The sequence below is a fragment of the Lycium ferocissimum genome, chromosome 7 (genome assembly GCF_029784015.1).
Source record: "Lycium ferocissimum isolate CSIRO_LF1 chromosome 7, AGI_CSIRO_Lferr_CH_V1, whole genome shotgun sequence".
Taxonomy (NCBI): domain Eukaryota; kingdom Viridiplantae; phylum Streptophyta; class Magnoliopsida; order Solanales; family Solanaceae; genus Lycium; species Lycium ferocissimum.
The window spans coordinates 34,274,799-34,291,829 of record NC_081348.1 but is presented as its reverse complement, the minus strand read 5'-3'; the positions used below and the strand labels follow the sequence as shown (position 1 = coordinate 34,291,829).

The 17,031-nt window shown below is 32.9% G+C and overlaps 2 protein-coding genes across 2 annotated transcripts; one reads left to right on the top strand and one right to left on the bottom strand.

Annotated features, from left to right (window-relative positions):
- Positions 1 to 1,266: 1,266 nt before the first annotated feature.
- On the top strand, positions 1,267 to 3,516 carry LOC132064561 (small ribosomal subunit protein eS12-like). Its single transcript, XM_059457579.1, has 4 exons — positions 1,267 to 1,433; positions 2,320 to 2,620; positions 3,023 to 3,088; positions 3,200 to 3,516. Exons 1-4 carry the CDS (start codon positions 1,426 to 1,428, stop codon positions 3,257 to 3,259), a joined length of 435 nt encoding a protein of 144 aa, XP_059313562.1. The 5' UTR covers positions 1,267 to 1,425; the 3' UTR covers positions 3,260 to 3,516.
- A 2,046-nt stretch (positions 3,517 to 5,562) lies between these two features.
- On the bottom strand, positions 5,563 to 7,607 carry LOC132064560 (serine/threonine-protein kinase-like protein At5g23170). The gene has a single exon (XM_059457578.1). It carries the CDS (start codon positions 7,353 to 7,355, stop codon positions 6,225 to 6,227), a length of 1,131 nt encoding a protein of 376 aa, XP_059313561.1. The 5' UTR covers positions 7,356 to 7,607; the 3' UTR covers positions 5,563 to 6,224.
- Between the last annotated feature and the right edge of the window lie 9,424 nt (positions 7,608 to 17,031).

Here is a 17,031-nt window from a genome sequence, read left to right as displayed (position 1 = left end):
TGGATCATAATTTTAGCTAACAAAATAATTAAAAATCTTTGTTATTTTGTTAAAAAATCTGTAAAAACAATCCCACTCACAAAGTCATATGCTAAGTGATCAATATTTTTTTCAAATTTATCTCTGAAAAATATAAGTAAATTTCAGGTTTTCCTCTATATTAATTTTGTTTTGTCCTAACACAAGATTTCTTGAATGTTTTGCCTTCTATTACTTTCATAAATAGCGATAAAGGGGTCAAATGTATCTCTAAACCGTTTTGTTTTCAAGTTCAGTAAATAATTATTTAATACTCACCCAACTCCATCCACTCAGAGAAATTAAAATATGAGAAAATGAATCAGACCTGCATGGAAGGAGGTGTGTTGAGAATATAGTTAAGTAAATAAAAGTATGATTTCTCTAATAGCTTAAGCTTTTGAATGAAAATACTTTTCAATCAAAGGATAAAAAAGAACTTCTCTTAGATAATCTCATCAATACTTGCAAACAGCCTTCATTCTAAGTCTTTTGCTTCCCTTCTATAGTATGTGTATTTTAGCAATTAACCAAGCAAATGGCAAGCAACTCTAGCACAAATCCAACTGATCAAATGATGATAAGATATGATGAGTGCCTAAAATTATGCTATGAGGCTTGATCACTACTTATTTGATGGATGTCATAAATTTATGAAGAATGGTCTGGATCATACATTTGTGTTAATTGTGGGTGTATAAGGAGCTTCCATCGCATGAATAATCCGCCATTACAACAGCATCAAGCGATATAAATATCAAATTATAATTATTTAATACTTATAAAATATGTATAAACATTTTTATCGATTTGATTTGATTTTTCATTTAAAAATGAACCAAACAAATATTTTTTATTTTTAAACTACTGAATCAAATAAATTCAAAAAACAAATCTATTTAATAGGTGGGGCTTTTCAAGTTTCTTTATCGGCCTTGGATTGTATTGTTTGGGCCCAACTTATAGCCCAAAGGAGGTAAATAGGAATGCTAAATTAGGGTTGCAATTTTAATCCTCTTATATATATAGGTAACCTTTGCATTTTGTTATTCCCTAACGCCCTCTTTGCAGCCTCAAAGCAGAATTTGCCTCGTCTTTAAACTCTTTAAGGTCAGAAACCCTTTTTCCTAAACTAAACTGTTAACCATAAGTTTTGGGAATTTTTAAGTTATACGGTTATATTGGTATTTTATTTAGTATTAGGGGAGTTGAATGGATCTTTTTACATTATTGTGAAATCATTTTATTTTTCTGGGGTGATTAAAGATTGGATGAGTTGACACGATATATTTAGTATGAGGGTTTATGGAGTCTGTTATTGATTCTATTTACCTGACTGAGTTTCGTGTTCGACTTACAACAGGTTGCTAGGTTTTTGTGGGTTTTTACATTTACCAACAAACAAAAATGTCTGGGTAAGTAACATCTCTTGTTAAAATTCAGTTTGGTTAAATCTTTACAGTGTTCAAGTTGTTATCTTTTTGGTTTCTAGTGGATCTAGACTTGTGATAAATTTTGAATGGTTTGATGAATTGCTTGTCCACAAAAAAGAATAGTCTTTGCAAGTTAAATCTGCTTATCTGTTTTGTATCTGCATATTTCATGAAACAAGAACCGGAATAATCTCTGCAATCAAACTAATGTGTAGTAATTTCAATGGCTTTTAAGGAAACCAACTAGTAGAACTATCCATGACTTGGCATTTGATAAGTTAATTGCTTGAAGCATATTGAAATACAACTAACCTAGATCTTTTGTGTATAATCCTGCATAATCTCGTATGTTATTAGTTCCGGTATGTAGACCAAATAATACAATGCAAGCAAAAGTTCCTAACCGGACATAAGTTATCATGCTTGCATATCCATCATTTGAGTCTACGTTTTAAATTTTGTGTGTCAGCTGCCTATTGCATCTCTGTTAGCCTTTTTATATGCATGCTAGTTATTTTTATAATTTCAAAACCTTAATACTCCTGCGGATGCTTTATCTAATTGGTTGACCACTTATGGACATTGTTTATGAGATTTGGATGTAGACAAAGTCTATAATAAAAAGATAGATGGATTTGGCTTGTATTAGGAATTGCAACTTTAGAGTAAGTTTATCATTTGCTCTGATGTTCATATCTTTCGTTAGAAGGAAACTTGTTACAACATCCTGTTATGATATCAACATTATATGCTGGTCGTATTTGTTATTCATGTGGCATAGTCTTTTGTCAATCTGGTCTTTGATGTGTGCCTATCTTGAAACTTAAATGTAAGGTGAGTTTAGCTGATATTTGTTGTATACATGTAGAGAGGATGCTGCTGTTGCTGTTCCTGTTGCGGAGACTCCTGCTCCAGCAGCACTTGGAGAGCCCATGGATATCATGACTGCTTTGCAGCTGGTTCTCAGGAAGTCTAAAGCTCATGGAGGTCTTGCTCGTGGACTCCATGAAGGTGCTAAGGTCATTGAGAAGCATGCTGCACAGCTTTGTGTCCTAGCTGAGGACTGTGACCAACCTGATTATGTCAAACTTGTGAAAGCACTTTGTGCTGATCACAATGTCAGTTTGATTACTGTCCCCAATGCTAAAACTCTTGGTGAATGGGCTGGTGTAAGTAATTCATGTTTCTAAGCTATGTCTCCAATTTAATGTTTCTCAGTCTTTACTGCCTCTGAGTAGCTGCTTTCTGATGTGAACATGAAATTGGAATTTGTGTTTTTACTAGATATTCCTTGCTTTATGGAGAGTGGAAGGTTTTATGGAATTGTGATAAATAATCTCCAGTATGCACAGGCTGCAGTCGTTGCTTTGTTTTACACCTGGATTACCTTTTAATCTTGGATTATTTCCATTGTGTTTAAATGCTTTTCTGTACTGGTAATCGTGTTGAATTGGAGGATTCCGAATGTTTAATTTGTTGACTTAGCTTTGAAGTACACATTTTTGTTGAAGTGTATGCCTTGAATTAAAATCTGATCACTCGGTGACTAATTGATTTTTCTTTGCTTACAGTTGTGTAAGATTGATTCTGAAGGGAAAGCCAGGAAGGTTGTTGGTTGCGGCTGTGTTGTCGTGAAGGTACATCCTGTTCCTGTTTTCAAATCATGAATGCTTTGGCGTTATGTAAATAGTAGTATCTGATAAGTTGCCAAACTTGTTTTTTTATCCTAATGAATTTCTGATGTGCAGGATTACGGGGAAGAGACCGAGGGTCTCCACATCGTCCAAGAGTACGTGAAATCTCATTAGATAGAAGTTGGGGATGGAGCTTAGGACTATGGAGCTAGAGATCCCTGAGGCTATCTTTTTGATATTTATCTGTACTTGCGCTAGAGTTTTGAGTTTGAGATTTCAAACAAGTGACTTATTGTTATGTCCCTCCAATTTTGTTTTCTCATCAGGGATGATCATCTAATACTGCTTGAAACTGCCCTCTAGTTTATAATCTTCTTACCTTTATCTGCTAAAAAGTTCACATTTCAAAAGAAAAATATTATTTTCTGGAACATTTTCTTTTCTGTGGTTGTTTTAAAGGCCTAGAGTAAAGAAGAAAGCAGGAGAATGACAATAAACTCATAATAATGTGGGGCGTGTTCTGTTTTCTTAGGAAAATGTTGATTAAACTCAATAATTCCAGATAATAATGTTGATTATAAGCTATTTTTAACTTATTTGAGTGTTTGGTGAAATAAAAAATATTTTAAATTAAGTTAAAAAGTGTTAGAAGTTGTTCAACCTCAATTTATTTGTTTGGCTTGAAAGCTATTTTGGTTTGATCAATAATTTTGTCTTTTTATTCTTTATAATTTTTATTAATTTAAGTACTACCTTTCTAAGAATTTTTTAAGTATTTTTATCCAAACACATAACTGTTTATATTAAAAAGTACTTTAAGCACTTGTGTCTATAAGTCCTTTTTATTTCCCAGCTAATCCGAATGGGCTCTAGCTCATTTCTGCTCTTCTAGCTTTTTCAGGTATGCTTTTTATGAGCCCGTTTGGATTGGCTTATAAGTTGGTTAAACCAGCTTATAAGTCATTTTTAACTTATTTGATGTTTGGTAAAAATAGAAAACAGTTTAAATTAAGTTAAAAAGTGTTTAAAATAAGTTAAAATCAAGAAATTGCTCAATTCCAATTTTCTTTTTTTGATTTAAAAGTCATTTTGGTTTGATCAACAACTTTATCCTTTATTTTTTATATTTTCTGTTAATTTCAATACTATTACGTAATTGTTTATTTATAAAATAATTTTCGGCACTTAAAAAGCACTTTAAGCATTTATGCTTAAAAGTTACTTTTTTTCCGGCTAATCCAAACGGGCTCTATAGCTTGGGGATACATGTTAGTTCTACATAAATGCTCAACTCTAATTGGAGATTGAAATACTTGGCAATTCAAGAATAGTAGCTTTTGTAGTAAAGGAGAAAAGAATTTGTTATCAAAGCAATATGAATCATGCGAACACTTCTATGTGGTTATCTTTGTATTCAAAGTTCTGCTGGACTTGCAATGCAAAGAGCCTGATGATATTAGCTTGAGTGTAATGTCAAAAGTGGACAGGAACTGAAGCGATCATTAGAGCTATGCAAGTAAAAGAAGTTGAAGGCTAGAAAAGGAAGCTGAGACAGCAAAAGTACTTACATTTTGCATTCTTTCCAATTCCGATAAAGAAAAATTTCAACATATGGATTAAAAGCTGTTTTTGGGTGCTGTTAAGTTGCCACGGGTGGAGGTTGGATAACCCAAACGATCGACTAGTTGATTCCAATTATCTGACTCTTTCTTGCATTTCAATCTAATAATTCGACACTATTTTTATCCGGTTGTCAATAATCTTATCGCTCGAAAATGTTACTATAAGAAATGTTCTCTCGAAAAATGAATTAAACCATGAATTCTAACGTTGTCTAATCTAATTCAACGTTACTCCATTCCAATTCATTGTCAGCTTGGCTGCTATATGGATGTTGAGGACTAGATGAAGGGTATCATTTGACAATATTCTATTCCTTTATAAGAAAAAAAATATTGTAGTTTATTTTATTATTAAAGTGAGATAAGGGTAACATGTTTGTTTAACCCCAGAAAAATTTGTACTACTTTATTCATCAAAGTGATATTCCTTTATCCTTTCCACATACGGATCATTTAGTTTACGATTACAAAGATCACACAAATCTTCCAATACAATAATATAATACATGCCAGAGAATAAACTGGTTACCTTTTTAGACAGACTTTTGCGAAATGGAATACAGGAATTAGGATATTCTCCCTCTAACTAATAGTAGTAAATCTTTTACAACAAAATAAATAGAAAGAGCATCCAACGTGTTCAATAAACACAGTCTCGACAACATGAATGCACGATATGACAAGACATTGACACGAGCAAAAAATGTACAAGAAAAATAAGACATTACATGATCATGATGTATCATATTGAAGTAGGAAGAAAATTTGTCTAGTCAAAACTTTTCAAAAATCAATATAAACGTAAAAGAAATTTCTAAGTGAGCCCCTTGTATGATGTTATGTGACAGAATCTTGAGTAAAACAAATTAGAATGTAAATGAAACGTTAATATCTTAAAAGAAGTAGGGGAATTGGTAAAAATAAGAATGTTTCAGAAACGTGAGTTGCAAAATCAAACTACAAACATTCTGGTCAAAACATTTTCCCAATGCAAATGTTTGAGAAATTTTATATTATTTCACAAGTATTTCCCAATAAAAGACATAGATAGAAGCGTAACACCACCAAAGAATGACACGGCATTTATAGGGGAAAAACATACTAAATACTAATAAATTACAATATTTTTTATATATATTCCCACTTCTACCTACTTTTGGGAATTTTGTGTTTGGAAATGCATGCCCTAAAAAGCTCCCACTTTGATAGCCTCATCATTGGTTGCTCCGAGTTGCAATCGACTCACCGAGTCATCCCTCATTGACTCAGTTCGAGACGCTTTAGAGCAAAACTGAATCCCTGAAATTAGGACTCATGAATTAGACTTATTCTGCTTCTGTACCCTCATCAACATTCATCTACTAATAGGTGGATGGATGTAACCTTGTTTACTTGATTTAACTGAACCCCTTATTATTCATACGGAACATAAACATTTGCACGAACTTAGTAAAATTTCAATAAGAATATAACGTGCAATGAATTTAACGTACAATATTCTAGATTTGCCTCTTCATCTACTCCGTGACTCTATCTGCCAATATTTCCCTAATTAACAACTTCCTTCTTGATGACATATCAATTTCTACCTTCCCTTCATGTTGTGCACATGTCTTGGTAACATTTGTAGTAATAATACTGCAATTTTTCTTGCATCTTTTTCTTTTCTTTTTCAAAAGTGTAAGGCCTCGTAATATATTCCATAAAGGATACTTAATTGGCTCTATTATCACATTCTCCATTTCCATCACTACTTCTTCAATTGATGGTCTTGCTATTTTCTTTTCGGAGACACAACGTGTGGCTATGCTCAACATGTTCTTTATCGTGGCCTCCATGTACCAAGGTACATGCATTCTTTTGTCACAAATTTCCAAAGCACGTCTTTCTTTGATCAATTTGGTTGCCCAATCAACTATAGAAACGGGTGATTTCGAAACATCGATCACTTTTCTTGAAGACATAATCTCAAAGAGTAGTACCCCAAAACTAAACACGTCATTTTTCGTGCTTAACTTGCTTGGTTTGGTGTAAGCAGGATCCAAGTATCCGATCGTGCCAGCCGGTCGAGTCACCGAGTTGGCACGATGACTCGGTGAGTCGTCGTCGTGATTTTCGCTATCATTTTTCATCCTTAGGGCAAGTCCAAGATCAGCCAACTTAGCATTCCAATTTGAATCAAACAAAATATTGGCAGACTTTATATCTCTATGAACAACTGATGAAGGCTTAGCTTGATGAAGAAATTGGATTGCTTTAGCTACTTGAATGGCTATTTGGGCACGTTTAGGCCAGTTAGGAAGGATATTGTTTTGTGCATGAAGCATTTGATAGAGGGTACCATTTGGCAAGTACTCCATGATCAGAAAATTTTCATTCTTGGCTAAGTCGTCATCATGATGACTCGTTCCAAGAAAGTTAACGATGAAAGAGTTTTCTGGCAGAGACGATAAAATACTTACTTCGTTTTTGAGCTTGGAGTTGTCTTCAATTTTTTGAAGTCCCAATGATTGTTTCTTTATGGCTATGATCTTACCATCTTTTAAGATACCTTTGTATACACATCCATGGCTTCCTTTGCCAATGAGTTTTGATTGTGAGAAGTTTTCTGTGGCTTTTTCGAGCTCTTCATCCTCATATACTTTCATTGCTCTAATTTTCTTCCAAACCTTCTTATTTTAGATCTTTTGCTGGTTCCACTTTTGTAGTTTGACAAGAAGATGCAAGCAAATTAGAAAGTTTGGTTGTTTATAATCATATCTTGGTTATGAAAGGATCATTCCTTCTGTTGTGAGTTTGGAGGTCTAATATATAGAAAAACAAGGAATATATTAGGCAGCAAAAATAGTTCTTTTTAGTCTATTGGAGTTTGCTCAATCTAATATATTTCATTCTAAATTCAGTTGCACATTTTTTTCCCCCCGTAAATTCAGTTGCACATAACACGTAAATATATTTATATTATAACTGATCACTTGTATCAAGGCGAATTATTTTCTTAACATGACCAAATCTAACTAATTTGAGTTTTATGCATGGACAATGTAATGTAATGTTATAAAAAGCTTTTATACTCATTATCGGCCATCTTTTTAGGTCAATTAACAACACGTTTTTAGTGTAACCACTTACTTAAGCCGAATTCTGTGGAAAAAACTCTTAACTTATAGCTTGTGAGATGTAAGGGGGTAAACCTAATAACTTGTGAAATGTAAGGTGTACTCCACAAAATTAGCATCATTTACAACAAATCTAACTAGATTGTAGAAAAATTACTACAAGTATAATTCCAACCAGACAATATATGATCATTGGGCTTTTTTCATTGGTGGGGTTAATAAAAGTAAAAAAAAAAAAAAAAATGTAATGTGTTCTAGGTCACACCTAGGAGTTAATGTAGTGAGTTGAAAACCATTATTCCAAAGTTCAAATTTCTTCATATATGTCCAAACATTGGTATACAGAGTTACCTCATACCTTTGTTGGTGGAAGCTAACAGATACCCGTATAATTAGTCAATATGTGCACAAACTGACCATAACATTATAATTATAAATAATAAAAGAACTAAAAGAAACAGTAAGGAGCACAAAGAAAAAGTGGAGGAGTTGGGCAGAGCAAAAGGCAAATTAAAGGTATAAATTCTCACGAGGAATGAGACTATAAGAAAGTGGTAAAATTAGCTGGTTCTTGGCCCCCTACTTTCCTTTTGTGCCTTTTTCTTACTTTTTTGTGTACCATATGGACCGGTGAAAATTTTTCTGGGGATCGAAAAAAGATTCTCATTTTATGGAATTATGAGGTCTTAGTATGCTAAATTACTTTTGTAAAAGCTGAAGAAAACTTTTTCATATTTTAATTTCATTGTCTTAGGCTGTCCCTTAATTCCTTTTTTGCTTTTCGAAATTTAGAAAAGCCCCTTCTCATTTTAGTCCTGGCAGAGTTGTGGTCACAGCTACAATCACCCATTAAACAACAATTTCTTTACGAAATGTTCTGATTCTCGTATACCACCCTTAAAATATCATTAATTTTTTTAACGGCAAGGTGCAAATATACCCCTCAACTTTGCAATTTAGAGCAGATATATCTTTCATTACAAAAGTGGTATATATATACCCCTGCCGTTACAAAATGGTGCAAATATATCTTTTTCGCTGAGAGGGTTTTCAAAAAAAATATCTCCGTGACTTTAAAAAAAATAAGGCTACCCATTTTTTTAAACGAACAAGACCCGAGCATTAGAAAAAAAATTACTATGTGGCTTTAGAAAAGTCTGTCTACTCAAAAAAAATGGATAGACTTTTTTTTTAAAGTCACGTGGCATTTTTTTAAATTAAAAAATAACCTAAATGATCTTTTTTTAAAAGCCCCGTCAACGAATAGGATATATTTGCACTATTTTGTAACAGCAGAGGTATATTTGCACCATTTTGTAATGGCAGGGGTATATTTGCACCATTTTGTAACGGCAGGGGTATATATATGCCACTTTTGTAATGAGAGGTATATCTGCTCCAAATCACAAAGTTGAGGGGTATATTTGCATCTTTTTCCATTTTTTTAATTAACCAATAGCTTAAAAGAGTATTCCTAACATCTTTGTCCATTTTTTTAAACCTGCTCCATCATTTAAACCGGACCCAACTAAATAATAACCTATAAGACCCCTTATTCCCCCAATATGTAGGTTTGAATTTTGAGGGAATTGGGGGAATAAGGAGATCTTATGAGTTATTATTTAGTTGGGTAGGGTTTAAATGATGGAGCGGGTTTAAAAAATAATTTTGGGGGATAATTTCACAAGTTTATGGGGTACATTTGAAAACTTTAAGGATGAGAGGGGTATTTTTGACCCAAAATAAGTTTGGAGGATATTTTTAGCCCTTTTTCCAAAGTAGAGGGGTATTTTTTACCCTTTTCCCTTAAAATTATAACAGCAATTTTTTTTTTGTTTTGTTTTAGATTTTCAGTATTTGAAATTCACTGACACAACGAAAATTCGGATTTGCATAATGGAAGCATATATCGAGAGCAAAATGCTCCATACCATAAGGAATTCTATTTTCATGATTCAAACTAAAGACATTAATTAAAAAAATAGGGGTTCTATAATTTCACCACACTTTTAGATGATTATTCTACCATGTAAAAGCAGATGTTAGCCACTTTTCAACCCAGTAATTTCAACTCTTACAAGTGAAACTTCATGATAGTGTTAAAGTCGCTATTTGTGAATTTTTCCCTTATTCAACCTGCATGCAATTGACAAAGAAAAAAGCTGGATTCAGACAAAGCTGAATCTGACTCCACTACATCCTTTAGGCTGCCCCAACTTAAGATTGTGGATGTAAATTGCACGGTTTTCCCTTCAAATGAACTGGTCTTAAATTTTTGTTCTTCAAATGCGCTAGTCTTTACTTTTTCCACTTCAATATCGAACTTACGCCTAGCGGGCATAAGTTCTTTAAGGACGCTTGACATAACTTGCGGATATTATCTTTGCGTAACTTATCCCCTCTAGGCCTAAGTTTGATTTTGAAGGACAAATATTAAAGACCAGTCCATTTGAAGGACAAAAATTAAAGACCAGCACAAAATAGGGAAAGAGTGCAAATGACCCAATAATAATTTGTTCCTATAGGAAGCAGCGAGCCCACTATTGGCCCGCAGTATTTTTTCCAAAAAGTTTTTCCTATTTGACTCGTACAAGTTCAGAGCCCTAACTAATGAAAGCCCAGTACTCAACAACAGAAAAAGCCACACAATCAACAAAGAGTTCAATTAAAATTTTTGCCAGGCCCAAGTTCAGAGCCATAGAATTAATGAAAGCCCAAAAATACCCAATCGTTTGAGTTTGAGATACCCCTACCTTTTACCTTTTCTTTTGCCAAGGGTAAGCAAAGATTGATGATTTGTTTTTTTTTTTTTTTTTTTTTTTTTTAATAATGGAACAATATTTATATAACACCAAGTTGTATTTATTGGTACCATCTGGCACATATTAGTGGGAAGAATAACAATATATAAGTTAAAGTTAAACACCTACCGACATCCAGTGAGGGACCCAGTATTTTAAGGCAGTGGGTGCTCACCTTTTCAATATAAATGCACAACTATTTGGACGTGAAAACACTAGCCACGAGTCATTGAAAACGATGGTTAGTATTATTACTAAAAAGAAAAAAGACTTTTAGTCACTAAGAATTGACGGCTTTTTATATTTTAAACAATAAATAATAACAATATCATTGCTTACCCTTACAAATATCTTAAGCTTTAAAGTTGTCAGGAAGCTGCAGATTTTGTCCTAATGCACTACATACAAGAAAGAGAAAAAGTAAAACAAATAAAAGTGAAAAAAATGATCAGCAGAAGTTCAACATTGAAAAGAAAGAAAAAATGAATTATATACAAGAAATAGAAAAATTAAAACAAATAAACTACGTAATAAAAATGATCAGCAAAAGGTCAACAATGAAAAGAAAGAAAAAAAGATGAATACAATGTTAAAAAAGTGGCAGTCAGCCTAAACTAAGATTCGAACATTCTGCTTCAAAACCAAAGCACCCATCAAACTTTTTTGTTTATGGGTGCTCAATAGTCCTTTATATCCGTTTTACAATATTTTGTGTCCGACTATACAGAGTTCGTGTCGGGATCAATGGGTGCTCAAGCACCAGAACCTACAACGTGGGTCCACCCCCTGCCTACATCCATATAAGGTACTATGGATGCTTATATTGTTCAAGATCAACCTAAAATTGTGCAAACATGATTGAAATCGAATAATGATAAACTAAGTAATTTTTTTTTTTTTTTGACTAGTTTAGATGTGCGGATAAGAAGGGACTCATATAAGTTTCTAATCTTTGAGTTGTATACATCAAATTTGAAAATGCATCATCCTATATACACAGTAATAAATGCCGTAAGAGGAAGCTAAGCTCAAAATTTAGTACCATCATCCTAATCTATAGAGGCAATAATGTTTCACAGAAGAAGGAATTAGACTCTTAACCTTGAATAAAAATAGGTCCCTTTCTTTCAAGGAATTGTCACAATCCTAAACTTGTAGGCTCTTTAGTTTATAGGAATAATGCTTTTATTGGCATCTTGAATAAGCTCAAAGCAACTCCATAAGACCATAACCATGTAAAAGTTCTTTATTGCCGATAATTTTTTTTGTTTCCAATTGTTGTCCTAAGATTCTATCGAACCCGATTAAATTCGGATCGCGCATTGCAGGGCCCATTTTGAGGCAGCGCTCCCAACAGGATTTTTTTCCATTCCCAATGCTCAAAACCGAGACATCTGATTAAGGGTGGAGGGACCCTAACCATCTCACCACGACTCATTTTTGTATTGTTGCCAATTTCAATAGTGACTAGTGAGTGAAAAATAATTACTTATTCACTCAAATTGAAGAATTTTTGCAATCAATTTGATACTTTGTTTACAGAGATTTTTTTTTTTTTTTTTTTTTTTTTTTTTTACAACGTTATGCAATGGAAGGAGGGCTTGCGCTTGAATTGAAATAGCAACGCTTTTGGAATATAACTAAGACTCATAAGTCCTAAGTAGCGGTTGGTGGAGGCACATCAAAATAAGTTCCTAATACGTGCAGGAGTCTATACTTTGTTATAAGTTGCATAAGGATAATCCGAGAGAAAAGTTTTTTACCTTCAAATTTGGCGTTTACACAATTTTTATAGGGTTAATAGTATATTTGGTCCCTTTGGAAATTTTTTTATTTCAGTCCTTGTAATATCGACTAGCATATTTAACTTCAATTACTTGAGACGTGTACTATTGATTCCTTTTGCTTATGAATTTTCACGAATTTTCAAATTTATGAAACGATTGATCAACCGTTCAATCGTTTATCATTCATGTGTTATGTGTTAAAAAAATATACCGTTATTTTATATTTGAGGGTAATTATATGCTTTTAAAAATGGTCAAAATATAACATATTTACTACATAAGGAGATCAAAAGCCCACATAAATCATATATCACATAGACCAAGATAAAAATATTTTAATAATTGAGGAACTAGAAGTGCTATTCTCCCATTTCTAAATTATTTAAATAAAAAACAAAAAGGACATAAGAAAATCCGGATCTATCATTCTAGGAAAATGATGAGACTAAAGATTAGCACTTAAGTAATAGAATTACTACTTCACAATAGTAATAATAGCCTTGCCACTCTACCACAGTTTTCTTTTCGTTTTAACTAATTTAATATGGAAAAGTGTCTTTGCAAATGGTGACAACTGATTGGAGTTCAAAATATTGACTGCAAAATTTTCACTCTTCAATTGGATCGGCGATCTTTTGGACTTTGTTCATCTAAAAATGCAATCTTCTTTTCCACCACCCCAACTATCAAGATCCCACCAAATATATTAATCCTTTAATTAACCCAAAAATGATTGCATTTTAAACGTGTCACTTTGCTATTGATCATTTAAACTAATAAATATCTTAGGAATCATTACGTAAATATCTCTCCTTTATTCATGTTAAAAAGCCCTCAATGTGGAATCTTCTTCTATTGGTTATAATACTTATTATTTTTTTTCTTCTAAAATAATGTGTAGAATCTTTTGTTTCATTTTACATAATAAGCATTTTTTTAACAATCATGTTAGAGTCAATTTGTGCGCACCTTGACTAATTCATTTATGCACGAGGTGTAGAATAACTCATTTAAAAGTTACGCACCAATTAGCATTCCTACTAATGAAAAGCTTAAAATAATTTATTAACCCCTCTCCTTAGCAAACAAAAAAAATTCTGACATAAATTCAATCTGCTCCGACCAAGATGGGTTAAGAGTTAAAGTATCATTTAAACCCCCATGATGGAATTCAGCTGTACAAGTTAGTAAAATGAAATGATGGGATCAGATAGCAAAATTCAGGTGCGGTAAACTTCCTATTATATTACCCTAATATGGTAAACAATTGGGTCAAATTCACTCACCGCCATTACTCACAATACCAAAAAGATAAAATTTATTTTTGACTTGGTTATAGGTGCATTGATTTTTACCGGCACGGGTACAAATCTGCTCATGTGGTACCAACTGAAATATTCAGTCAATAATTCCCCACACACGTACAATTCAGAAAAATGAGAAAGGTAGTTCTAGCAATTAATTATCTCATGGTAGGGTCCTTTTTTATGTACTGTATCTATTTCACTTTTTTTTTTCCTCTTGAGTGTCAATTCTCAAACTGTTCAATATCCTTGGATTACGTACAATCAGCTAGAGGAGGTGAAAAAAATTATTTAATACTACTTCATTGGATTCTTCACAGATTAATCATTTGTCTTCAATGGTCAAAAATCCTTAAATTTGTCTTCAATGGTCAAAAATCCTTTCTCTTTTATTTTTACTACTAGTTATGTGAGGCCCGTGCTAAGCCCGGGCCCAAACTCAAGATATAAACATTTTTTTGCGCGGAGTGCCCTTCTTTTGGGCTGGTCTTTATATTTTGCCCCTCATTTATGCCTTCTTTAATTTTTTTGCCGCCTGTTTAATGAAAGTTTTTTGACGAAATTACCCTTTACCCCATTAAAACCCTTTCTATTTCGTCATTTGCCCTTTTCTTTTCTTTTTTTGCTTCTTCGTTCCTCCTTTGTTTTTGTCCGTCTTTATCCGTTCCAAAATTTAGGTATTTAATTTGATCTTTTGCTCGTTTCAATATTTGTTTTTATGTTAAATTGTTGTTTGTTGAATTGATATCTTTGTCTTCGTCGTTTTTTATATTTAAGTGATCCTTTTTGATTTAAAATTATAGTGTTTTGTTAAAGTGTACGTATGATTTTTTGAACTTTAGTTTTCGTTGCCCATGTATATATTTTGGTTTTTTGAATGTCGTATTATGAATGTCGTAATATGTTTTAGTTGATTTTGATATGCGTTTTGGTTTTCTCTTCGTTGAATCTTTGAAGTTTTGCCTGTGAACAGCTGTTTTATGTTGTTGCTGTTGTTTTTGTTTAATAATCTGGTTTTTGTGAAGAATGTGTTTGTGCGAGGCGGCATATGCCTGTTCCGGCAGAATTTTTGTTTTTTGAAACTACATTTATGCCTATTCCGAAGATAATTTCGTGATTTAAGTTACTTTGTATGTGTTATGATTTTTTGGTTTTTATGATAGTTTATATGTTTTCCGATTATAAGCTTTAGTTTAAGATTTTTGGTGTTTTTTTTGTTTAGTAACCTCGTGTTTTCATGAAGACCGTGTTTGTGCGAGGCAACATATGCCGGTCAAGAGTTATTGGTTTTTGAAACTGAAGTTATGCGTTACGGCATAAAGTTATGCCTCGTTCTGATAACTTCATGAATTAAGTTAATTTATGTGTGTCTTTGTTTTTTGGTGTTTTCTTGTTAATAATTTTTGTTTTTATGCAATCTTATGTGTTTTGGTTCTTTCTTCTATTATGCAGGTATTTGTGAGTATGACATGAAAAAGAGAGCAAGATCTGTGAAGAAAGCAAAAAAATAGATTGTTTTAGTTGAGCAAGATCTGTGAAGAAAGGAAAAAATAGTTTGTCTTAGTTATTTTTGCACTATGTAATTTTGTTTTTTTTTTGTGCGCCCTTGTGTTTTTTGTAAATGTTATAAGATTGTACAGTTTGTTTGTGTTATAAATTTCAACTTTAACCACCTTTGTAATTTGATGGTGTTCATTTTTAATCTCAACTTCTCTCGTTCATAAAATTCTGCTATTTTGTTGAAAATCCAAGTTATACCGTTTCCATCACAACTTCATGGTTGTTATATAATAGAAGTTTGCCGGGGTCGGCATAGTTTCTCATTATGTAAATAGAAGTTCCGCCCATTCCGGCAGAATTTAAGTTAAGAAAACTTGCCATAACCAACAACAAAGACAAACCATTTGAAGTTATTTGACCACCAAAATGCATTTATTGGGGATTATTTGTGACGGAAAGTCGTTTTTTTTTGTTGAAAACCAAATTTATGGTGGTTATTTAATAGGAGTTTGCCGGGGTCCAAGATAGTTCCTCATTTTATGAACAAGTTCCACCCATACCTAGCAGTAAATCACAACAAAGATAAAACGTTTTTAACTTTTTTCGAACAATGTAACGCATTTTATTGGGATTAGTTGAGACGCCATAATGGTTGTTTTAGTATGAATGAATTTTTGCTATGAATGAATGAAATATTTTACTTAGTGTTAATTGTATTGTGCTGAATGTTTTATCCAATTTTCCAAAGATTTTAAAATGTTATATAAGCAACAAAGCCCATAAGTATGCCGCTAACGGCATACTTATTTATTTTGTAAGCGAAAGACCCGCCGGTCAAGATAAATGTGAAACATGAAAACAACAGAGAGAATAATATTGTTATGTCCCAAGGCATACATCTATTAAACTTACCAGGATGTAGTATTTGAGATACCAATTTTGTTTCCCCAAAAATCGTTATACCGCCTATACTGTGAGGCATAAATTATAAACCGGATAATTAAATTTGATGATTTTTTTTTCTTTTTCCTCAATGTTTTATGGTAGAGAATTGTAGATTTCATGTAGGGACATTTATCTCTTTCTCTTATATAGTTTTTTATTATCAACAACAAGAAGATAACAACTTAGTAAAAGAAAATAATAAAAGAAAGAATGGACGTAAGAATAAATGTGTGATTGATGCTTGAAGTCTCGCCTTAGTACTACCAAAGTTTTGCCATTTCTTTCAGGAAGAGTGCGCATTATGCGTCAAGAATCATAAGATCAATTCATATAAACCATGTATAAGAGTGTGATGTTAGGATGACAATTTCCTCTTCCTGTATCGTCTTGAATATGGATTGAGAGCCGGGACGTGGTTACAAAGTTGCCCTAGTGTGTCCAAAGAACTTGCATCTACCACATCTCAGATGTGTACTTTGTCGATTCTCTTCTTGGGCGATATCTTTTTGTTTGTTTTCTTCCAGGTCTTATTTTAACATCAGGCGGCATTATTTTAATATCCATAATGTTTTGTGGAATAATCCATGAGTCTTGATTTCCAACTGATAGTATTTCACCTTTGTATGTCTCTGGCGTGCTTGTTTCTTGAACACTCCCGCACAAGATGTAGATTTTGGCAAACTTCTTTTGTCTATAATCGCCATGGCATGTGTGCACGGTAACTCGTCGTTTGGAACTCCAAGCACTCACAAGTCATATTCTTCGTGTCTACATTGTATTGATATCCTTCATCTTTCACAACAAATTTGACGGGAGTTATGTTTTCTATCCGTGGAAATTGACAATATAAATGAGTGATATTTTTTCG

Coding starts and splice junctions, on each gene's coding strand:
- LOC132064561 (XM_059457579.1), top strand. Junction 2,621..3,022: donor CTCTTGGTGAATGGGCTGGT/GTAAGTAATTCA, acceptor CTTTGCTTACAG/TTGTGTAAGATTGATTCTGA. Junction 3,089..3,199: donor GCGGCTGTGTTGTCGTGAAG/GTACATCCTGTT, acceptor TCTGATGTGCAG/GATTACGGGGAAGAGACCGA.
- LOC132064560 (XM_059457578.1), bottom strand. CDS start 7,355: ATGAAAGTATATGAGGATGAAGAGCTCGAAAAAGCCACAGAAAACTTC.